At 43.1% G+C, this 24,499-nt stretch overlaps 1 protein-coding gene across 4 annotated transcripts in view; it reads left to right on the top strand.

Moving 5' to 3' along the window:
- Nucleotides 1-24,499, top strand: part of TPCN2 (two pore segment channel 2) — a 675,604-nt gene that overhangs the window by 188,377 nt on the left and 462,728 nt on the right. For all 4 annotated transcript variants that reach the window (XM_069623451.1, XM_069623453.1, XM_069623452.1 and 1 more), the window contains exon 4: nucleotides 13,024-13,201. In XM_069623451.1, coding sequence (XP_069479552.1) covers nucleotides 13,024-13,201 — 178 coding nt within the window. The remainder of the gene's footprint in view (nucleotides 1-13,023; nucleotides 13,202-24,499) is intronic.

Below are 24,499 nucleotides of genomic sequence, written 5' to 3'. Positions count from 1 at the left end.
ATACTGCAGGGCCCCAATGCCCCACGCTTGCCACCTTGTGGCCAGGCTTGTGCCCCCTTGCGGCCCCAGACCCCCTCGCTCCCTGTGTTCCCCGGCTTCCCTCTTCCCCTCCCTCCGCCCGCCTCCCGGACCTCCCTCCCCCTGTGATTGGCCTCTTGGGCCTTGTACTGAGCGAGGGCCTGCAGCTGCACCTGGGAGAACGCCAATACCAGCACGGCGACCCCTGGTTAGCTGTAGGGCCCCTCTGCCCCACGCTTGCCAGCTTGTAGCCAGGCTCGTGCCCCCTTGCGGCCCCAGACCCCCTCGCTCCCTGTGTTCCCCGGCTTCCAGTCCTCTGCCAGGCTGCCCTGCGGCTAAGGGCCCCAAGGAAAAGGGCGGCTCCTGCACTGGCAGCTCCGAGATGTGACTCTGGGTGTCCGCAAAGGAAGCCAACAGACACCAACAAAACTGGAATTGTGGCATGGGTGGGGTGTAGAGCCATTACTCTACACCAGAAAGCCCTTGCCACTCTACCTTACCTTCCATAATGTAGACTGCTATAGACTTACACCATGCATACTTGGAGAGATTTGTGACCACCAATCCAAATACACTCTTGGGTGAACTGTAAAGGTTGCATTGCATCACACACTAACATACTAGCCACACCAGAGAATGATCAAGATTAGCCTGCATCACTTTTAGACAGCTGTAACAATGTTGGCATGTGCCACACTTAGATGTCATCCTTAACTTAAACTTGCGTTGCATCTAAATAGAAATATGAATGTTAGCATGTGCCACACTTAGATGTCATCCTTAACTTCAGCCCTCATCGCATCTAGATAGAATATGAATGTTAGCATGTGCCACACTTTGATTTGATTGTCTCTTTTGTGTAGTACATTCGAGCGCTTTACACTGCCTAAATATTAATTAAAATCCCTACGTGCCTCTGAAATGAACAGCCACACCATGACTCTGATGGATCAATGATTTCCAGGAGTTGACCTTTGGGTGGTGGATTAGCATTTCAAGGGGACATCCCAAAAGAGCACCTTATGTCTTCAGTGCGTTTTATAAAGAAGCCTGAGCTGCTATGACCATCAATTACGAAAAGGGCAATTATGTTTTGGAAGCACAGAGCTTTAGGTAAAAGGTTGTCAGTAAGATCTGTGTGAGGGGTGACTGCAGATTGTCTTGGAAAGAAAGAAACATGGTGTTCAGAATTTTGCTTGTTGATCTGAGCTATGTACGGCTCAGTGACCAAATATCCTAAAGAGCATTGCTTTGAGGATACCAATATATTGCCACTGAATAGAGATGTTTGGAAGTGTTACTTAAGTTGCTGCTTGCTGTACCGGGGCACAGCCTGCTCCCCATCCCTGCTCTCACCAATGTGGACTGCAATCCAAAGGTGCTACAATCCAATGTCCATGTTGGCAGAACATTGGAGTCCCCAATTTGTTTTGTAAATGGAACAATCAAGTGGTTGGCTTGGCGAACTTGTGTTATTGGAATCCTTTTTTGCATAAAAAGCAAACAATCATATGCTGATGGTTAATTGTATTTTGGGTTATGTAGGGGAGGCAGAGGCGTTGCTAGGGGGGGGCGAAGGGGGCTATAGCCCCTGGTCTTTTGGTTGTAGCCCCGGATAGAATCTCAGGAGCTACAACCAAAAGGCTAGCTAGCCCCCAGTCCCGACAGTTCCGATATTAGCATAGCCCCGGGTCTTTTCCAGACCTAGCAACACCCCTGAGGGGAGAAATGGTATTGCAAGTATGACACTGACTCAATGGGTGCCATTTTGAAAACCTTTATTGAAATTGTTGGGGTTGGAGAAACTCCTGTTTTTCCCTATAGCTTAGATGGGAGTTGTCTTGACCAACAAATAATAAATAAAGCAATCCTAGTGGAGTCTTCAAATCAAAATGGTCTATGATAACAAAACCTAATGCCTGCCCTATCTTTTGTACAAAAAAGTGTAACAAGGAGAAATGAATGCAAAAGGAAAAATCGGTGTTCAAATGAATAAATGTGGTTGAACCAGCTCTCGTTCCCACGTTAGACCTCACGGAGTAAGAATGCCCCTGTAGGCAGGGTGAGACACTCTGGCTCGGTTTCCAACACAATAAATCGTTCCAAAATGTGGATCTTGGCCTATCTGGCCTTCCACGTTTAAGTCTCTTTTCTTGACTTTCAAAATAATGTTTCAACCAAAAGGTTTGCAAAGGTCCCCTCGGGCTCAGATCTTTCACCACACAGATATCGTAGGTTCCCCTCTGCCTGGCTCAGACCTCTCACGATAAAGTTCAACACAAACTTGCAAGCGGGCACCCTTCCCCAAGCTTATTTCTGTTTGGGTCTCCCTCTTTCAGGCTTGGACCACTTTCGAATAAAGTTCAATACAAACTTGCTATGGGGCCGGGGGGCTTCCTTTTGAAAGCTTATTTTACTTCGGGTCTCCCTCTGTCGGGCTCGGACCACTTCGGATGTCAAAGACTTTCGAATGTGCGTGACTTTTTTTTTACAGACCACTGCAGGACCACTTTGGCTCAGTTTACAGTTCAACTTTCACTTTCTCCCTCTCTAGGAGTTAAACTTCTTTTTTTCACTTTTGCTGTTTATACGCTTTATCGCTTCAAACAATTTACTTTTCACCGAGACTTTCGAATGGGCTACTTCCTTTCACCGGACCACTCTGTTACTTAGTATTGATGTCTTAGCAGCTGTCTTTTTACTTCAAAGTTAATTCACATGCCTGCCTTTCCTCGCATTTCATTCACATGCGTGCAGCCTTCACTTGCGATATAATGTTGTTACGTCAAACTTTAACACACACCAGTCTTTCAGGTCGCTTAGCCAACTCACCAGCTGTGTGCGTCTCTTCTTGGTTTTGCGATTCCCAATTCACGAATCAAGGTTAGTACCACAGGCTGGCCTCACCTCCCCAACTCTGCCGTTAACCAAGGAGAGTCGCTGGCGTCCTTAAAACACAATGCAGTCTTCACTTGTAGGATCTGGCCTTCTCCACGTGTCTTTTGCGGCCTGTCGAAGGCAACGACTTCCAGTTGGGAACTGTTGGTGTTTTCGACCCGCTGCTCTTGTCCCTTGGTCCGTCGCTCTGCTCCAGTCGGTTTGCCTTCGTCCCGGAAGCCCTGCTCGTACTCGTGTTCCACCTTGCTCAGGGTGTGTCTTTGGTCAGGTGATCCTCCTGCACTGGTCCATACCCTGGGTCAGGATCCAAAGGCGATGGGTGTGTGTGGGGAGGGGGAAGGGGGAGGAGGGAGGGAGAGGGAGAGGGGGAGGGGGAGGGATATTGATCTCGATCCCCCCCCTGGGGTGATACACCATCTGTTTTCTCAGTGATGCAACCGCTAGTTGTACAATGCCTCATGAAATCGTTGGCGAGTGCCCGTAAGTGTGTATCAACAGGTCTGTCTGATTCACAGATTTGTATATGACTTTATTATCCATATAAATAACAATTGATCTTGCACAGTTGCTGCTCTCAAATTGTTATTCCAAACAGATTTACAAACTACATTGCCACCAAACTATAAATGAACTATGCAGCTTATTCTTTCCTCTTCCTAAAAACCCTTCCCCCATGTCCTGTACACACCCCACGCTCATTCCATCCTGCTCATTTCAAGATTCTTGTTTCTCCCATCCCAGCCATCTCTAACCATTTGACATTTACTTACCAGGTTTGTTTCATGGACTGAATATTTTGGATCCAGTATTTTGGGGTTTCAGGTCAATCTCTTTAAAATTTGGTTGAGTTATGGGAATTGGAGAAAGAGGTGTCCAGTCTCCCAAATTACTGGAGACTGTATGTTCTTGTTCCCAGAGATGGAACCGCCTCTTTTTTAAAAAAAGCTGTTTTTGGTTCAGCCGTAATCTATGGGTTACACATTTTGGTCCTACCATCCCGATTCTGGACAGATCTGGGCTCAGCCAAGTTATTGTAATACATTTCTTATATGCCACAGCTGCAATCCTTAGATATTTGTGAAGAGGGTGGTTAGGTTCTCTATTGTAGAGCCTCAACATTGTTGGAAAAGGGAAGGGATCAGTTGGCCCTCTTATTTCTTTTCATGAATATCAGCTTAAACGTGGGCCGTGAAGGTATGTACTTTTGGGGTACATCTAAAAATTGTGGCTGCCCATCTTTGACAGGCTCCATCATAATCGAGCCTGTGCACCCCTTCAACTTGATCGATTCAGCCAGAGTAACACAAAAGCTGGACACCATTTTCCATTGCAATTCTCTTCATCTTAGGGGTACAGTTGTGTGCGTTTTTGTTTGAAATTTTATTTCATTTGCAACTTACAAGAATTGGTTCAAGACTTTATTCTTTTGTTTGAACATTTGGGGAAATTGACTTTGAACCATCCTGGGGAACTAATTTACCCCATGATAGCTGAAAGTCTTCCAAATTATTGGTTGTTTATTCTTTGCTCATTGATGTTGTTGGTCATTTGCTTTATATGTTTTGTTGTTTAGTGTTAGGGCCAGTTTGTTTCTGTTAGGAGTGATTCCCTTAGGTCTTAGGCTAGGTAGGGAACACCCTTATAGAGTAGGTTTAGCAAGGATTTTTTTTGCATTATTTACTGTTAATAAAATGTCTAACCTTGAGAATCATAGAAGCAGTTGTCCGCCTTGCATTACTGACCCCTCACAATGGCCATTGGGGAGGGAACAGTGAAGAGCCATTGAAAAAGAGGTGGCTGAAACTCTGGTACATAATTCTATTGTGACCTAAAAGGATGAAAGGTGTGGGCTTCTGATGGCACCGGTAAACAATTTGTGCCTACAGTAGACCCAATCGCAATTCTCCTCAACCAAGAAGCCCCTTTGTCTCGTTGAAAATCAGGTCACTGTTTGATCACTGCCTTTTGTAGCGGGATCATCTGAAAAGAACTAAGGCAAAATCAAAGTAAGTAAATGGTGGTATCCACTAAATCTCGGCTCCCTGTAGCCAACCTCCTAAGATGCATCTCGGAAACATAAAAGGCAAAAATGTGTTTCGTATCGAGGTTGGGGGTCAAACAAAGGGGGCTTTAAAAAGTTTTCTGTGTGAAACCAATCTCTCTTAGCGACGTATGTGGAAGTAGATACTGAATCTCCAAAACTCTCTTCTCTCTTGATGCCTTGAGGCTTATGATGGTTAAACCCCCAAATGACTTGCACCGTAGGAAGAAGGGTCTTGAGTTCTGATGCAATCGAAGTGCATTGACCAATGGGAATCTGATAGGAGTGCAGGAAAGAGCAACTCTATCATCCTGGATTGACAGAGACGTGGCTCTTCCTGCAAAAATAGAGATGAGAAACCACATTTGATGGAAACCGTATGATAATCTGAGACCTACTTTTCATGGATAAATATCCAATCTATTAGCAATGTAATTCATGATTGCAATAGATGGTGGAAAAGTGGAAAGGGAGAATGAATTTGCAAAATAGAACCCAATGCCCAAGGATCTTTTAGAAAATTATTAAACCACAATCTTAAGTTGAGTTGATCTCCCAAGCCCAGAAAATAAATAGTCCTCGCTAGGGAAACAAATTTAGCAAAGGACAGCATGGTTTGAAGGAAAATGGCGAATGAAAATGTAACCTTAGTAACAGTGCCATGAAAGAGTTGGTCTCACCTACATAACATTTTGTTGTCCAAAATATATACACAAACAAGGGGGGTTCTGGGAGTTACTCTACTGCTAGTCTATTTCCCGGGTTAGAGTCTCAACTAGAGTGTTTAGTTCACCATCCTTTCTCAGAAGAAACATCCACTACATATCAGTCTTTGTCCTGGCCAAGGGCAGTCCAGCACCAAAATAGCTGGCAATTCTCTTCTGAACAAGAGTACCAACAGCAACCCCAGACACCTGTTTCGGCCTGGTTGGGCCTCGTCAGTCAGTCAATAAGGTGCAGCTGTGCCTCTCTAAGAACAGTGAGCAAGGGTTCCACGTCTGGATTACCCTTGTAACTTGGGGTGAAAACCCAAAGCTACTTAATATGCACAAACAAGGGGGGGGGGTTCTGGGAGTTTCTCTACTATATATATAACCATGAAGGAGCAAAACCCAAATCCTTTATCCCCATTTGAATTGACAAGTGAAGAAGAAAAAAGTAAACTCCTCATCCAAGTAATGTTTGCACACGTTGCAAAAGTCATTGCTCACTTCTTATACAGGTTGCAAACATTGAAAACTAGTAAGAGAAGGACACAAGCATTGGCAATGCCGACAATTTCGGCTTTGGTGTAGGCATGCGAAAGGCACTTGCCAAGCATCGCCGTAGGGGTATTAACTGGCTATTGATGGTAGCGGGTGCAAAATGGTGCAAGTACTTGGGCATCTAATGACAGTGCCCAGTAAATGCCTAATACTTGTACACAAGTCAAAACTGTTAGCTTTTCCAGTACTCGATAGAACTTCAGTGAACGGCATGCAGAGTGCTTCTAAATTGAGTGGCTGAAGCAAGACGAGGTTGAGACATTTTTATTAGACCAGTAATGGATTTATAACTCAAAATAAGTCATGATCTCGAAGAAGACCGCTTTGAAAAAATACTGGCCGGCAGTGTTCCCTTCAAGTTGTGTTGCCCAGCATCCTTTCTGGGTGCCGCTCAGATTTTTAGCAGCGCACACAGACAATTCTCACCTATTCAAAAATATTTAATAAGGCACATGCCACAGCAATTAATTAGCTTTCTCTTAAAATGAGCAACTAGTCTTGATATTCTGCTAATTTGCATTACACTACCATGCAAGGGTGACCGTAAACGCCTAAAATCCCTAACAGCAAAATGCACACGAGGTAAAAAACTAATATGAAAACTGGCTCCATGAACAGAAGAATCTAACCAAGACATTAATTGACATTACCCAAATGTTTTCTTCCCACCCATGACTCCTAAACTTGATTCTACCACACTTTGACCTTATGATTCTAACTTCTGCCACAGAACACATTAAGATGGTACCGGACAACCTTGACTCCTCCTCACTTGGCTCTGCGAAAGGTTAGCAGACTTGTTCCTACACCCACTTGTTTTATGTTTGTTGTAATATGAATAATGTTCACATGCCAGAATTTCTGTTACTCATTGTGCATTACCAAAAGCGTCACCCACACAATACAATCGAACTACCAGCTAAAATAGCAAATACTGAATGTAAGTAAGCAGGCTACCTGGATGTGTAACCTTATGAAGCAGCCCCCTTACAAGTTAACACATTATAAATATAATTTGCCCTGTAAGGATTTTGAGAATACAAATGTAATGCTCATTGTCTCAAACTGTAGCATTAATAACATTGCAATGTTGCTCTCCACTAATAGGGTAATATCATTTACTTTGTCTACAAGGGATAATGGGTATGGACTATGCCTGGGATTACTCGTCCATAGTATCAGGGCACCGGATATTCAGACAGGAGAATGCTTTTCACACAATCTGATTCGTTTCCAATTGTTCAGAGTTCCTTTGGGCATAGACCGTCACACATTATATAGTAATTCGCTGCTATGCACACTGTGTAATCCTACATAATAATATAAGGGTGGGTATGTTGCAAACCATCTTATATGCACTGCAAAAGAATTGCGTACATGCAGCGTCATAACATTCTCAAAATTCGCATATGTTGAGCATTAAATATACCTTGCTTGCAAATTATTGTGGGTCTGCAAATATCCCAGTCAGAGTTTACTGATACAATTCCTCACTTTTTACAGTGCTCTATCAACTTGTATTGTAGGCAGCACAGGGGCCGGTGAAGGGTATGGGTGAAAGAGCACAGGTCTTCAATCCTTGAGGGTGATGAACAAAGCAGCAAATTTCAAAAACCAAGTCAGACGTTTGGGCAGTATACTGAAGGAAATGTGTTGCTTGTTTGCTAAAGGATAAGAAATTCTAGTACCTGTGTAGACAACGCCACCTCCTTTCTTTCTATGCTCAGCTGCTGAGGGCATTTCAATATAACCATCGGCTCTGTATCGTCTCTAGCATCTCCCTGCATCTTATTTAACTCATAACAAAGAATTACAGAAGAGGGATCCATAGTTTCAGAAGAAGGGGCTCAATCTGTTATATCTCTGTAAGCGGAGGCACAGGAATATTTACTCCTCATATTCTGAGGTGCAGTTATTCTGATGCAATTATCATCCTTACACAAATAGTGTGTTCACCTGGCACTTGAATTACTTCATTAAAGTGCCACTTGAACTCCTATCGGCATGTTTGACACATTGCTTTTAATTGCCATTAATCGTCAGCAAATGTTGTATTCTGTCTGAATTTCTTGATAGCCACATCCGTTTACAAGAGATATTTGTATTTTCTAGTACACATGATTTTCCAGTGGCATAAAACGTTTGCAAGGTACTGTGGCAGATGTTGAAGTCTTGGACTGGTTGATGAGTTTTCTGCTTAATCACATATGACATATTCTATTTTAGCCTATGTGGTTGGAAAAAGTGTTGTAAGATTTGTCAAGAATTGCAGTGGCTGGGAAGAGGAAATTCCTTTCCAAACTCTCGTCTGCTATGGTAGTTCACTATATACGCTTGCTTACAAAGTGGCTTACCGCGTTAGTCAGTTGCGTACATGGAAAATAATGTGCGCAAAACAGCAAACCAGTTCCGCACATAGAGAAACATAATTAGAGGGAACATTGCTGGCGGGCACTTTGAGTGCAAGGTTTGATGGTCGGGGTTTGATTTTAAAGCAAGCTCAAAGTGTTCCCATAAGGATGAGTTTTGGGTGGGCAGGGGCAGAACTGGGTGGGAATGGCCATAGGGATTAGCATTGCCATTGGCAGTCAATGGATGGACAAATAACCAAACAACACCTACAAGCTTTATGTCCCTCCTCATATGCCATTTCTTCCTATCTGTAACCTAATGCAATAGTTTTGGCTTATCACTGTCGCAAGCAACATCTAATGGCCCAAACTAAAAAGAGTAACACCAGGTGAAGTAGGAAGTACGATATAAGAATAACTGAGACAAAAATATCTAAGACGAGGGGGGGGGGGACAAATGGGAGGGAATCAGACATGTGAGCAGGAGCCAGGGTTCAAAAATTAAAGTTGCAAGCTGCTTACCAGCCATGTATACAAGTCACTTGCCACCTCAAATCTATGCATACAACACATCATTTCTTACTCTCCAGGGGACAAATGTCACTAGACAAGTGGACATTTTGTACCCTGAGCAGGACAATTTAAAGCCAGATTCCTGATTAAGGACTGAAAAATAACGGTTGTTGAAACATTGATGGACGGAGATAGCATGCAGCACAAGACTTGTGTTATCACTGATCTCTTTACCCTACCAAAAAAGATTAAGGCAGCAAGTTTTGAACTGTTAGTATGAAACGAGACATATTGGTCCCACTTCTCTTAAGGGTCTTTGATGGCATAGCCTTCCTTTCTCTCCCGAGAACTGCCTCCTGGTTTTGTTGAATTGTGTTCTTTCTCTTCTGGCCTTGTTATCAGAATTTAATTTAATACCCGCTTCTGAAACTTTTAAAACCTTTTCTAAACCCACCCTTGATTTATATTACTTGTGTGCAAAAGCTGAAATGCTGAATAAAAATTGGTGTTTCGATAGAAACTTCTGTTATGAGTGCCCTATTTTGTGTGCAGGCTGAAGGTTGATGGTACAAACGTACCACAAAAAATGCTGTACCCGACATGTCCTATGCCGATCTAGCACTCTTTCTCTCTGGCTCTGTGGGCGAGGGACACGCTGTCATGTTGGGCAGGGTGAGGGCTCTTTTTTATTTATTTGTAATGGTTAAAAACCGAATGAGAGCATCATAGGCATCTCTCCACGTGGGGCCCAGCTTTGTATGGCAGGAATTACCTCATAACTCTGAGGGTGGATTGTCCTTTGCATGGGAGGGATGGGGGTTGAGGGTTGTATATATGTTCTACAGAGAGTGGTGGGATTCTGACACACTTTGAAAGATCCAGAGGAACAGGCTGCATTGGTTTTCTACTGTGCGATACGTATTATTGTTTGTGTGCACTATAACAAATGTTTAGGTTGAACAGAATTGCCAACCAATTAGTGGTCAGCACCCAACATTATTAAACATTGCATTAGTGATCATATAAGAAAAACATCATTGGATTTAATCTGAGTGCAACCTTTTTCAAGAAGGAAAACATTCTGAGAGGCAGAATGATATTATTTTGGCAAAAGGAGCTATTAAAATATTAATTGTACTCACATTGTAAATAGTCTCTGCTGTTAATTTCTAATGATCACTCCAGTGTATATAATAATAATTTAGTTTATTGTGATATAATCCAACATTTGTACTTTACACAACATAGCATTCTTAATATATAAAATACAGAAAATGATATATACAAAAGAATACAAATAAATGATGAATACAAAATACAGTCAGTACAGCGCAAGGCAGAGAGCTTTTCCAATTCAATCTATCAAATATAGTCTACTTCCTTCCATGTGCTGCCAATTATATCAGGCAATTCAAGTCATGGGTCAAGTTCATAGAGGGAAGAAAGCAAAAGAGAGGCTCAAAGAGGAAGGGGGAGAAGTGAACATCAGTCTAATTTCAATCTGGAATTTGTGCACTAACCTGCTGCCAGACTGTAAACCAGGCAAGCTGGACTGAAATAGAATGCAAATTCAAACAATAATCCCACAATAATCCCAAAAAGAAGCAGTAGTAATTGCCTCATAGGAATGAACCAGGCTTCTCAGAGTGCACATCTATAGTGGCCGGAATACCGTACATGAGTAAGGATGTGTCGCGCTGACTCCACCTGGTCAGGTTTAGAGCATATTCGACAAGGTAACCTTCAAGCGGGATCCCCACACCGCCATTACTGGCAGTTGATTTGTGCGTAACTTTAAAGTAAACTATCTAACTTCGGGGGCAAGGCAAAGCTGTAGGTAAGGTTGGATCTTGCGAAAGCGGTGCACAACATGTGATGCTGTCTCGTATCCTTTTAACTTTGCCAGATGAATATACTTCTCACACCAGTCCCACCTGTTAAGTTTGTGTTCAAAGGATTTCTTTAAATGGACAAAGCAATAGCCTCTCTTTTTGGCAAATGGCCAGTCAATCTTCACAAATAGGGTTTCGTTCAAGGTCTTAAAATTTAAAATCCTGCAGGGTCCTTTCAGAATCATAGCTATCCCTAACCATTGCCAATAACTTACAGGTGGGATCTGCACAGGATTTTAGATAAAAAGACCCCCTGGCACGAAGAGCCATGTCTCTTAAAGATGTTAGGCCTAATTCTAGCTGAAGATATTCCATGGGGCATGTCAGGCTTAGCCTCGGCACAGTTCGCCAATAGTGACCCTCCAATTTATTCAGCCATGACAGTTCCTGAATAGCAAGTGCTTCGAGGCAGTAGAGGATGGCTGGGATAAAGCATTGTTTGTAAAGCTTAACAATCCCGGCCATACTATACCCCGCAGTGCCTCTGAGTGTTTTATGATGTGTTTTTTTTTTATTGCTGATAATCCGGTCATAGTTAGGCCGAGCCTCAAACTCCATGCCCAAATATGGATAAGATTGGATATATTCTATAGTGCCCAATGAGGTGTCCATTCCAGTTATCCTATCTTATTTCCAGCAATCACCAAGATGTTGTTTTTCCCCAAATTGATGGTCAGACCCAGCCAACTCATTAAGCATGCTTTTTATCCCTGTCATAGTCTTGTCAAGCAGGATCAGGTCATCTGCATAGAGCATGCCCGCGATAGGATGCTTTCCTATCTTAGGGGGGAAATTAGACTTGGAGACCATGCGAGGGAGGAGATCCGCAATACAAAGATTGTAAAGGATGGGGGCTACCACACACCCCTGCTTCACCCCCAGATTTGTATATATTGGGTCAGATACCTCCCCCTCATTATTCAGTCCTAACTTTAGCCGAATTATCACTACATCAGGTTCAAAATATGCAAGAGCCAGCTGGGACAGTTCAAAGCTCTAAGTTTGGCCCACAGTGTCTCCCTATTCACCTGATCGAAGGCGCTTTAGAAATCGATGAAGGCGATATACAAAGTAGCATCCTTTGTGTGGCGTGTGGTGTTAATCAACTGATCCAGCACTCAGATTGTGCGTGGTACCAGAGCCTGGTCTGAAACCTGTTTGCGCAAAATTGAGCACCTGGTTAATCGCAACCCAATTTCCCAACTCCCTCATTACAAATGTCATACAAATCTTGCTAGTAGCGTCCAACATGGACAACAGTCGGTAGTTGGAGAACATTACACTTTTTTTTATTGATCATAGCACATTATCAACACCTAGAATAACACTTTTATTTTCTTTGGGTTATCATTCCACAATGGACCTCCTGGTACACTCCTATTGTACTTTTTCGTATACCCCGAAGAGAAAGTGGAAGATAACAAATGACACCATTAAGGGTTCCTGGCTGCTTTGCTTTGTAAAATCAAATTGCCTATAAGAATTTCCACAGATCTTTAAAAATATGCCAGCGACGAAAACTTTTTTGCTGAATCACTTGAGTACATAATTGCACAGTAGGCTTGGTGCTAATTTCATTTTTCACAACACCCATCCTAACATCAAAGTGTTGTAACCATGCACTATATATAGTGATTAGGGCAGGCTTGGAATTTGGAAGTGATGATAAAATGATCGTGACATCGCTCATTCCATTGCGGTCAGAGTACCTAATTGAATCACAATTTTAAAAAAGTTTGAGGTGACGGGACGCGTACTGCCTTTTTTTTACAGCGTTATTTATATGCAAGATTGAAGAAATAAGTATGTTGGGGAGGATGCTCATTTATACCGTTTCTTTTATTTTCCCTTTTTTTAATAGACATTGGGAACAATTATTTTTACCCAATTATGCAGGATGTGATGGTACTGATCACAGTGGCTAAAACCTATACAGTGGTTTCTCAGGGGCGGGTGGCCTCTAGACACTAGTTTGTTTCTTTGCGTTTATTGGCCTCCTAATGCACTAATATGTATGCATTTATTTTATTTCCCTCTATCCAAAGGATTTTGAATGTAACCATTTTTGTAAGCTTGGCGTTGGCCTTTATTGAAAAGCCCTCCTCCTTGACGACTACCTCAGATGTGCGCTACCGTGGCGTGGCCTGGCAGCCTCCTTGTGGCCTGACAGAGAGCATTGAAATGCTGACTTTCCTGATTTTCCTCGCTGATGTATCCATGAAGGTGAGTGTTGACTGGTTGCTTATGGCCAGAGTCTAGTAAGAATAGAGAGGGGTGCAAAGAAGGGCAAGGGAGACTCTGGTTGGGTACGCCAAAATGCATAGTGCATGCATACTTGAAACTGTACCCTCAGGGCAGGGCTGGGGGTGTCGTGACAAATGAATCCCTGTTATTCCACACTCCTAATATGCCAACGTCAAACAATTGATTGACTGGTGATACCTACACGTATTAACCGTTTCAGAAGTGGACATATGATGTCCTGAAAGTTTGCAAACAAAAATCTTAGTCCAACAAAGTTTTCATGTTTTCAAGATAGACTACTGTAGTTTGCCATTTTGGAGAAAATAAACTGCACTTCAGATTATTCTTTTTGGGTAGGTTTATTTTATTTGCAATCCACACATTCAGGTACCTTGCTATGACAGCTGCCCATGGACGGTTAATGTATAACCCCTGAACCAAGGCTATGGTACACTCTTGACATGGCTCAGTGCTGTCCAGTGGACGCAACAATACTGTAACCGAGAACAACATTTTGTTTCTGAGAAAAAACAATAAAAGTTGGATCTTTTGTTGGTGAATAAAGGAAGCAAACAGTATGGTTAAATTTCATGTAGTAACACTATGCCTAATGTGTGTGTTTATTTCATTACAACCAGTTAATACAAAGTGTGCTGTTTAAAGACAAAAACAGCCTGGTTTGCTTTATTGGCATTTAAGGTACTATTTAGTTGTCTCTCATGTACCCATTGCACAAGGATTTAAGAGCAATGAGTCCCTGAAGATCCTGGACCTCTCAAAGCTGCAAAACGACACCTAAAATTGGTCGCTGCCAGGCCCCATGTTTCAGCCAATAGTGGCCCTGTTCTAACAGACCAGGGTGCTCCAGTTCACTTGTCTCCACTTCCGGATAGCTTGCCGTAGTCTGCAGCTGATGGAGCCCAAATGCGTGTGGCCCTCCTGTCCATTGGTATCGTCATGCTCCGGCCTTCTTGCATTTCCAAGAAGCGGCATTTGCAAAATGTGGAAAACACAGTATGAATAGGTCTCCAGCCATGTAACCTGAGAACAGGGTCCCAACAAAGCTGTTTTCATTGTTCAGTAGTTCATCCACCCGATTGATCTGTGGAAGTTTAATGAAGTCCTAGTCTGCTTCTAAAATAGTGAATCTCTGCCTTTCTTGCATTGGGTGTTGCACTGTGGGACACAGATTATTTATAATCCTTCCAGTGTGCTGTATTTACTTTTGCTGATATGCTTATCTGCTGTCCTTCCTCTTCTCAAAATGAATACATTTGGTCGTACATGTTTCTATAAAGATTCTTTGTTATGCAAGGTACATTGTAACCAGTGCCAGATTTAAGGCAAAGGGCCCCAAGTGGGCAGAGTTGCACAATGATGAACTTTAGGGATGATAAATGATTCATTTTTTGCAAGTTGTGTTTTCTATTTTTTGGGGGTCTGACTCTAGCTAGAGACAGCTGGGCCTCCTCACTAGGTGGGTGGGGGTGTGTGTGCGTGTGTGTGTGTGTGTGTGTGTGTGTGTGTGTGTGTGTGTGTGTGTATATATGTATATATATATATCAGGTTACTTTATTATGTGATTGGCGTACTTTTCAAGGCATTATTAGACAAATAATTATTGACACTTTTGATTACCAAACCTTTAAAATACTGATATGAAGTTGTATACCTGGGAAGATTGTGGCTTTAATTTTCACTTTAGAAATGGTAAAGGAAAAAGTATCACAATGCAAGATAATGGCAACCTGAAAAATCTAGTTAACCCACTGTATTTTCAGTCATTTAAGACCTGTAATAAAAGAAGTTGTGTAATACACTTCGATATTATTTATAATCCATATGCTATTGGTTCTGAAACTGAATTTGAGTTTTGTTTGTTTAGTGCATGGCCCCATATTCCCAGGAACCACCACTCGACATTTCCACATGGCACAACAAGCCCTCTCCCCTGCATTTTCTGGGTGAAAGTCTGCCCTTAAAGGCCTGGATCACAGCTCGTTATTAACCGAGCCCGAGTGAGCGCCACTTTGAAACAACTGCATGCACTTTAGCAATATCTGTAAACGTTGAGCTGGTGGCTGTTATCCATGACTGATAGGTAACCGTCTCATTAGCTTTGGGGTTTATTGTCAGTGGGAGGTCTATGCAAAAACGTCTCTATGAGGCCGATGCAGAGTGTGATGAAAGCAAGCTCGGTGGGCTCATGCGCCCACTCCTCTACAGTACTCCCTGCCTGGACAGTGTGGGAGAATGTGTTTTGGCAAAGATTCGGGAGGGGGATAGAGCAGACTGTAACCTGATGAGCGTTTTGGCATTACAAAGAAATAATGCCAATGGTTGCTGAGGGTACGGCTGGGGGGGAGGGACGAGGGTCCGGGTGAGAGCGGAGATCCAGGTGAGCAGCACCAGAAGCCATGGGTAACGTCCCAGGCTGCCCACCAAGGGTAGCACAGAGCTGTCAAAAGTCCAGCAGCAGCTTGCTGGGGCCCTCCGCCGTGGAGTGCCCCCTGCTGCAGCTGAAGGCGTGCTCCCCCTGTGAGCACATTGGGTGTGCGGGCCCACCAGCACTGTCGGTGGGGGCCTCGTTATGCCACTACTGATGACCTGCCCTGCACAACCCAAGCAAGCATGGTTGCTAGAACCTATCATTTTCAAGTAATGATGTACCCTGAAAGTAAGGCATCATGCGCGGCATGATTAAATAGAAGTGCGCAGGTGCCCTACCGAGACTGAGAAGGGGAGGGGAGGGAGGGGGCATGGCAGAGCACAGGGCCCGCTCGCCATTTGTCTGCCTGGCGGGGCGGGGCATGGCAGAGCACAGGGGCCCGCTCGCCATTTGTCTGCCGGGCGGGGCATGGCAGAGCACAGGGGCCGCTCGCCATTTGTCTGCCTGGCGACCGTTAAATCCGCCTCTGATTGTAACCCAGATTTATTGAACATCAATTCAAGCTTGAAAGAGTTTAATTCAACAAAATATCCTATGAAAAGGCCCAAGTAAGACATTTTAGAAGGATGTTGGCAATTAACAATTCCAATATTAATCAAAGCAGCAAAACAGACCCTTGGAACCTGGACAGCTGTGTTACTTAAGGAAAGGGAATGTAAATGCAGTCAGACATTTGTTCTTGGGTGGGTATGATCTGGGCAGAGCCAGGGAAGCATGGGAGCTCCAGGAGAGGGCAGATCCCTTTCATACAGCAGGAGTAAGGCACCCCGAGAATTGCTGGAACTGTACAAAATCTTTTTCCAAACGAAAAAAATGATACATTGTTCACCATAATATATTTTTCACATTGTCCTGCTGCAGAGAAACCTACATTTGATCAAATATGTATAGGTTGAAGACTGATCCCATGTTACTATGTAAATGGGGATAATGTAACACTAATCTAACACTTGCTAGCTAATACCCATCCCAAAATGTTTTAATCCTTTGATGTTTTACATGTGCACTGTGTAAAAAAAATAAAAATAAAAAACCTGGGGGCGTCCTCACATCTGCTCCCCTTGAGTCTCCTCTTCTTAGGTGGCCAGGGAACTGCCACCGGTTTTGTATTCCTACCCTGGGGAAGGAGAAGCGAGGGAGGATCACCTAGGCGGAGGGTCCTCGGGGATTCGGAGCGGGTTGCTCACAGGCGAGACATGGTATCCTGCTTTCCCTATTTATGGGCTACTGCTAAACCTGTTCTTGTATCTTACGTGTTTTATGGTGGTTCTGCTGGGTTAGGCTGGAACGTAGAATGGTGGTATGGTGGAATGGAAGTGAGGTTCTGGGTAAGGAGTTGAAAGATGCTTGCATGTAGATGGAAACATTGTCAGTAGGGCCTGATACCTTGTTACATGCTTTTTCTTTATTATACAATAAAAACTAACCACTGCGGTTCCCATGTGGTTACTTCAGATGATGATGAAGACGAGGATGGGATGGCGATCCTTGTTGTCGGTGCTTGCTCAGGTTCCGATTCAGCCCCACTCGCACTGCCGGCACATTTCTTTTGCCTGCTCTAGAAGCTGCCAACGAACTACAGTGCTGTTTGACAAGCAAATTGTGATTCAGGAGTACCAGTGTGGTTTCTGCATAAATATGGACATGCGTGGCCCTGTTTTCGTTGAGTTGCACTAAATCCACCCCAGTGTTGGTGCTCGACTCTGCGTGTGTCCATCCTTGATTCAGGAGAGTTTTGGACAGTTATAACAGAGCTAGTACGGCGGCATATGTCTACGTTGCATTGTTTCTTTAAACTGTACATTTTCATAGGACAAAGGAAGTTCAAAGAAACTAAGGCAGCTACAGTTTCACGTGGTACAGCAATAGTCATTACGGCACTCGAATAGCAACATCTAAGCCTGAAGCAGCAACACTTTCACGTGTTACAGCAGTGTTCAGAGATGTATGTTTATTATAACACGTGGAGCAGCAACTGCTGTAATCAATACTTAGAACAGATTGGACATCATCCCATCACATTTGAGTATATACAAATGTTGCAGTTACTCTAAGCACAATGTAAGGTGTAACTATTCATCCTCCTCAGCCGTTTTTGGCAACAGCTGGAGAACCTCCATTCCCATGCAGAGAGTGGAAGCACTATTGGGGAAACTATATGGGCACTATATAATGAAATTTACACAGCAACCAAGAATAAGTTATTACACTACTTGGGTCCTGAAGGGCACAGGATATATAGGGAGTTGCTTCCTCAGAGAGTGAAGGGGAAGGTGATGGAATGGATGAATGAGTTTGTGCTGAAGGTTCTGGACGGTTACTACTATCCAAAGACCAGTGTGGCTGTAAATAGATTATACTTTTACACGTGAAAATAAGAAGTTAGTGGAACTGTGGATGAGTATGTCAGTGCTCTTAAGAAATTGGCTGTGACTTGCAATTTTGGCAGAGGTGTAACACTTGATGATTTGATTCAAGTTAAAATAATTATTCATACTAACAGCAATGTAGTCCAAGATTGATTATGGATGTGTTGTGAACCTTCCCTGGATGGAGCGATGGCAAACGCTAAAAAGGCTGACCACACAGTAACATGCAGCAAGGCCATTAAGGATCGAGAGAAGGATTTGGTGACTAAGCTTGTCAAAGGGAATGTCGTGTAGCCGAAGGAAGTACCTAAGGAAATGAGTCATCAGAGTCAAGGACTGGAAGAGCAAGGAATCTATAAGGCCTTCTGCAGAAAATGTTGGAGATGATAGTGCTAAAAAGGCTTATTTGGGAAAGTATTTCCGATGTGGCAAAAGAGGACATTATGCCAACTCTTGGTTTTGTGCTGCGTTGAACAAAACCTTTTTCTAATTGCAGGATTAGGGGCCCTTTTAGCAAAGTGTGCTGACACAGGAAATTGAATCAAAAGGTTAAATGTGTACAAGGAGGAGATGATGATGATGATGAGGAGGAACAGGAGGTAGAGATAGTCACTATGGTGAGATGTGGCAGCAAAATTATCCCCAAGAGCAAATTGTGCATTGATGGCATTGTTTCTGAGCTAACTGTTCTCCGTACACTATAATAACGAAAGTAAAATGGCAAGATTTGCGTAGAAGGGGATACAACCCTACTTTGAAAAAGCCTGATATTGGAGATCCTGGAGCTTTTGAGGGCTCAGTGTTCAGAATTATGGGCTACAGGCTTGCTTTAATAGAGTTCAACGGCAGATTGGATGAGATTAAGGTATATGTGGCATCTAAAGGGGCGAATGTCTTAGGCTGGGAAGATCAGGCTAAGCTTCAAATGAAATAAAGTCCTGGTTGCCAGGAGCCGATTTCCATAGTTATGGCTAACAATGAGCATGATGAACTTAAATATGTCAGAGGGAAAGAGAAGGAATTATTTTCCAATGTGTTTAAGGAGAATATTGGTAAACGTCAGGGGTATAAACATAAAATACAAGTAAAGGCTGGTATTGAACCTATGTTGTATGCAGTGAGACATATATCCATAACCTTGAGGGAAGATGTAAAGGCAGAGCAAAATAGAATGAAGAGTGAAGGTTAATTGAAGATGTTGATTCTTCTGAATGGGTGTTCCCTATTGTGTTTGCAAAAAAACCTAATGGTAAGGTCAGGATCTGTATGGATTTGAGATATTTGAATAAGGCTATAATTGTAGAGAAGTATCCTTTACCTGTAATCTCTGAAATGTTGAATTAAATTACTGGAGCAGAAATGTTTCCTACGATGGACATTTCTACTACATATTACGAAATACAGTTGCACCAAGATCCGAAGAAGTATACCACGTTCATTATGCCATTTGGCATGTATAGGTATATTAGGATGCCATTTGGGTTGGCTTCAGCTGCCGCTGTACTTCAAAGAATGTCACATTTGTTGGATGGAATGCCTGGTGTGTATGGTTTCCAAGATGACATTTTAGTGTGTGGTCAAGGTACTGAAGAACATGAGAGATTGTGTAAAGTTTTAAAGCAATTGGAAGAGAAAGGAGTTGTGGGATATTTTGACCCACTCAGCTGTGCTATGCTGCATCACTTTGCTGCATTGGTGCAAGAAATAGCACAAAATGGCCGCGCTGACTCCTGTGCGCACCAAGATCTCTAAACTGCGTTTTGTAACAACCAGAAAATGGCTGCACTGCCCTGCCAACACACATTTCAGGTGGGGTGGAACAGAGTACTCACTGCAGGAATGTGCCAGTGTGATCTCCAACGTTTAACATGGAGTGAAGTGAAAGAGGCAGCATTCGTTTGCTGAAAACCCAAAAATGTCACTTTGTCAACCTTACAAAGTGCTGTTTGGCGCTAAATCCATCATTCCTCATGAACCACTGTGATTAAAAAGGCCCTGCAATCCCCAGGATCTTCCTTGTGTCTTAGAGGAACCAGTCCTCATTTGAATGACAGCGCATGTCAAAAGTATCTTTGGAAAACCAACCAGGGACTGTGTTTTCATTTTACACAGGAAACACAGCTAAAACTTTGCAAGTGTATCTAAAGAATCAGCTGTAACAGAGACCCTAAACAGATGCCTGATACATGTATCCATGCTGCAAACAACTCCAGCACTCAAGGAAAGAACTAGCACTCATAGAAAGGGCTGCACCAAGTGTATATTTGCTGCAGATGAAAACCGAATTTAAAGGAATAAGTTAACTGTGCTTTTTCCTGAATGAAGAGCAAAATCGTCTATTTAAAAGTACATTGTTGTGTAAAGTTTTACAAAGGTAGCGGGCGCCCCTCTCTCGCAAGAACAGACATGATAACCTGTTCAGTGGTTATTAACCACTTGAGAGTTCGCAGCCACTGCTTTTACTCACTGTGCCTTTCACAGATGGGAAATATCCATTTGCATATCAGTCTTTGTCCTGCCCAGGGGCAGTCCAGCACCGAAATACAATGGCAATTCCAATCTGAACGAGAGTACCACCAGCAACCCCATACACGTGTTTCACCCTTGTTGGGGATCATCAGTGAGGTGAAGCTGATGCCTCTCTAAGCACAGTGAGAGGGAGACCACGTCTGGTTGCCCCCAGGAGACCTAGGGTTACCAATCCCAGGTTCCTTAAAAAATAGTTTTACAAAGGTAGCGGGCGCCCCTCTCTCGCAAGAACAGACATGATAACCTGTTCAGTGGCTATTAACCACTTGAGAGTTCGCAGCCACTGCTTTTACTCACTGTGCCTTTCACAGATGGGAAATATCCATTTGCATATCAGTCTTTGTCCTGCCCAGGGGCAGTCCAGCACCGAAATACAATGGCAATTCCAATCTGAACGAGAGTACCACCAGCAACCCCATACACGTGTTTCACCCTTGTTGGGGATCATCAGTGAGGTGAAGCTGATGCCTCTCTAAGCACAGTGAGAGGGAGACCACGTCTGGTTGCCCCCAGGAACAGGTTATCATGTCTGTTCTTGCGAGAGAGGGGCGCCCGCTACCTTTGTAAAACTATTTTTTAAGGAACCTGGGATTGGTAACCCTAGGTCTCCTGGGGGCAACCAGACGTGGTCTCCCACTCACTGTGCTTAGAGAGGCATCAGCTTCACCTCACTGATGATCCCCAACAAGGGTGAAACACGTGTATGGGGTTGCTGGTGGTACTCTCGTTCAGATTGGAGTTGCCATTGTATTTCGGTGCTGGACTGCCCCTGGGCAGGACAAAGACTGATATGCAAATGGATATTTCCCATCTGTGAAAGGCACAGTGAGTAAAAGCAGTGGCTGCGAACTCTCAAGTGGTTAATAACCACTGAACAGGTTATCATGTCTGTTCTTGCGAGAGAGGGGCGCCCGCTACCTTTGTAAAACTATTTTTTAAGGAACCTGGGATTGGTAACCCTAGGTCTCCTGGGGGCAACCAGACGTGGTCTCCCTCTCACTGTGCTTAGAGAGGCATCAGCTTCACCTCACTGATGATCCCCAACAAGGGTGAAACACGTGTATGGGGTTGCTGGTGGTACTCTTGTTCAGATTGGAGTTGCCATTGTATTTCGGTGCTGGACTGCCCCTGGGCAGGACAAAGACTGATATGCAAATGGATATTTCCCATCTGTGAAAGGCACAGTGAGTAAAAGCAGTGGCTGCGAACTCTCAAGTGGTTAATAACCACTGAACAGGTTATCATGTCTGTTCTTGCGAGAGAGGGGCGCCCGCTACCTTTGTAAAACTATTTTTTAAGGAACCTGGGATTGGTAACCCTAGGTCTCCTGGGGGCAACCAGACGTGGTCTCCCTCTCACTGTGCTTAGAGAGGCATCAGCTTCACCTCACTGATGATCCCCAACAAGGGTGAAACACGTGTATGGGGTTGCTGGTGGTACTCTCGTTCAGATTGGAGTTGCCATTGTATTTCGGTGCTGGACTGCCCCTGGGCAGGACAAAGACTGATATGCAAATGGATATTTCCCATCTGTGAAAGGCACAGTGAGTAAAAGCAGTGGCTGCGAACTCTCAAGTGGTTAATAACCACTGAACAGGTTATCATGTCTGTTCTTGCGAGAGAGGGGCGCCCGCTACCTTTGTAAAATTGTTGTGTAAAGGCATGCTCCATTTAGAAATGTAAAAAATATTTCTTGCTTGTAAAAGTACTCCTATAAACTGTTTTAATTCCATAGGTTTCAGTCAAGATTTAAAATGAGAAAATAAAAGCTAGACCCAGGCTGAGTTGGCAAACTATACATTAAAAAAGAAACTTGCTCTGCCAGTGCTAGCCCTGAGAAAGGGTGACACCTCAAAAACTGCTGGTACAGGAAAGGCTAATTGCTAGCTTGGAAGCTTTGAATACCCAGGACAAAGGGGACTTCCCAAGTCGACATCAGCCATTCGTCTTGGCTCCAGGCTGAGACAGTGGCAGGCTAAGACTCTCAACTTTCAAGTGGGAGGGGCAGTAAACTTCAGTCAAGAGAGAGGCCCCTCATCCTGCTTCAAAGGAATTGACACTTGCTTACAGTTGGGGAAAAGAAAAAAATAACTGATAACTGACAATAGACTTCCTGTTAGTTTTTAAAAGCCTATTTTGTAACTGAACTTTAAAGACATTTAACTTTGCAGCAAGAATGAGAAAAAATATGAAAGTTGGTCGTTTTTTAAATCAAATGTTATGCTTTTTCACATAACATTTTGTACACACATCCCAGGGGTAAATGCGCATCTGTGTGCAAAGTTGGGAAATTTTAGGCCAAATCTTTCATGGTGAAAATTGCCAAAATGTACCAGAAAGGCTAAACCAGGTCCCACAGACTTGGGGTATGGATTGAAATGTGACCCACACAATATGTAACCTGTGTATCTGATTTTGTCAGAGGTTATAACTGTATAAATATTTTCTGTGATCCAATCACCAGAGAGCAAGGCGGAAACTATGCTCTTGCCCAATCCTAGCATTATGGGTGTGGATAGTAAGCCTGCCCCTGCCGTATACTTCAGTGATGTCATTTGGCAGGATAAATAAGGGAACCTGACAGCACACAAACGCACAGATTCCTGACTTTCTTCTTGACTTCATGTGTGGCGTCCTGTTCCTGATTTCTTCATTCTGCTGGACCCTGCTTCCAGAGTTCATTGTAAAGCGCCAAGGCCTATGCATTGTTGAACACCTCTTCTGCTAGGCCTCATATTCTAAAAATCTCAAAAATCCAAGGGAAACATCTTGATCCAGCTGGCTTGCTACCACTAAATGCATGCCTGCTGCCAACTCGCCATCCCACTGATCTCCAGTAACCAGAAAGGCCAGCTCAGCTGATCCTGTTCTGCCAGAGTTGCCCCGCTGTCCATGGTTAGACCTGATCTGTGTAATGACCAGAACCCTTGATGGTCCAAAATCCTGAATTAAAGTGGACTGTAAGTATTAATAGGAATCATAGCAAACCATAGCATACCTTGCCTTGCATTGTCCTATCTCAATCTCTAAACCATCCTATCCTTACCTTAATCAATTGTAACATTGTCCGAATCCTTATTGCAATCCTGTCTTTCATTTATCTTGCTAAGCGCCATTTCTTTAGTCATTTTTATCTTGTGTAAATCTTAAACTATCAATCCTATTTCGAGTGATCCGACTGATTCTGCTGGGGCGGGCACTGGGGATTTGATGTTGAAGTCATGAATCAACTTCAGAGCTTACTTTGTCCCTCCTTGGTATTCTAGCCGGAATGTTCTAGTCATAGAGTAAAACTATAGTAAATATTTTCTTGTCCAAACTGAGCTTCTCTTCTGTTTTCACTACCCGATTTTTCTAGAAACGCCTCTCATTCAACATTGCATATCCATCAATTTAACATGTGATTTTTGTTCTAAATTATTTTCAAACTTCCATTTATATTCAAAGTGTTTACTTTTGCTTAAACTATAGCTCATGATTGTTAGTATTTTTCAAATGTTGCTCCCATAGAGAGTTGTATTGATTTAAGAATTTTTGCACACATTCATTGTTTTACACAGACATTTCCGAATGTAATTTTAAAAGTGTAAGATTTTAAATCCGTTTTTCTCTCTTGTTTAGGGAGGGAAGGTTGTATTTGAATTCTGTTTATCATTCTTTATTCCTGATTATTTTCTGCTTCCGTATAACTAGTTAGAATTGTTTATTTGTGGGTTGAGGAATATTGCAGGGGGAAATCCTAACGTAAGTGCTACTTTTCCAAACGAGCCAAAAGTGTTGTTTTCTCTGTTTTCTATTTTGTGTTGATAAAGAGTGAATTGAAGTGCATTACCTACCTTACTATCCGTTATTGTCACCACCTTGGTGATTGCTGCTCCCTATTAAAAGTATGTTTGATTTCAATTTTAAATAAATAAATATTATGTTTACC

The sequence above is a fragment of the Ambystoma mexicanum genome, chromosome 11, assembly GCF_040938575.1.
Source record: "Ambystoma mexicanum isolate Mex_15411 chromosome 11, UKY_AmexF1_1, whole genome shotgun sequence".
Lineage (NCBI taxonomy): Eukaryota > Metazoa > Chordata > Amphibia > Caudata > Ambystomatidae > Ambystoma > Ambystoma mexicanum.
The sequence above is the reverse complement of the archived record's forward strand: the minus strand, read 5'-3'. Positions and strand labels throughout refer to the sequence as shown.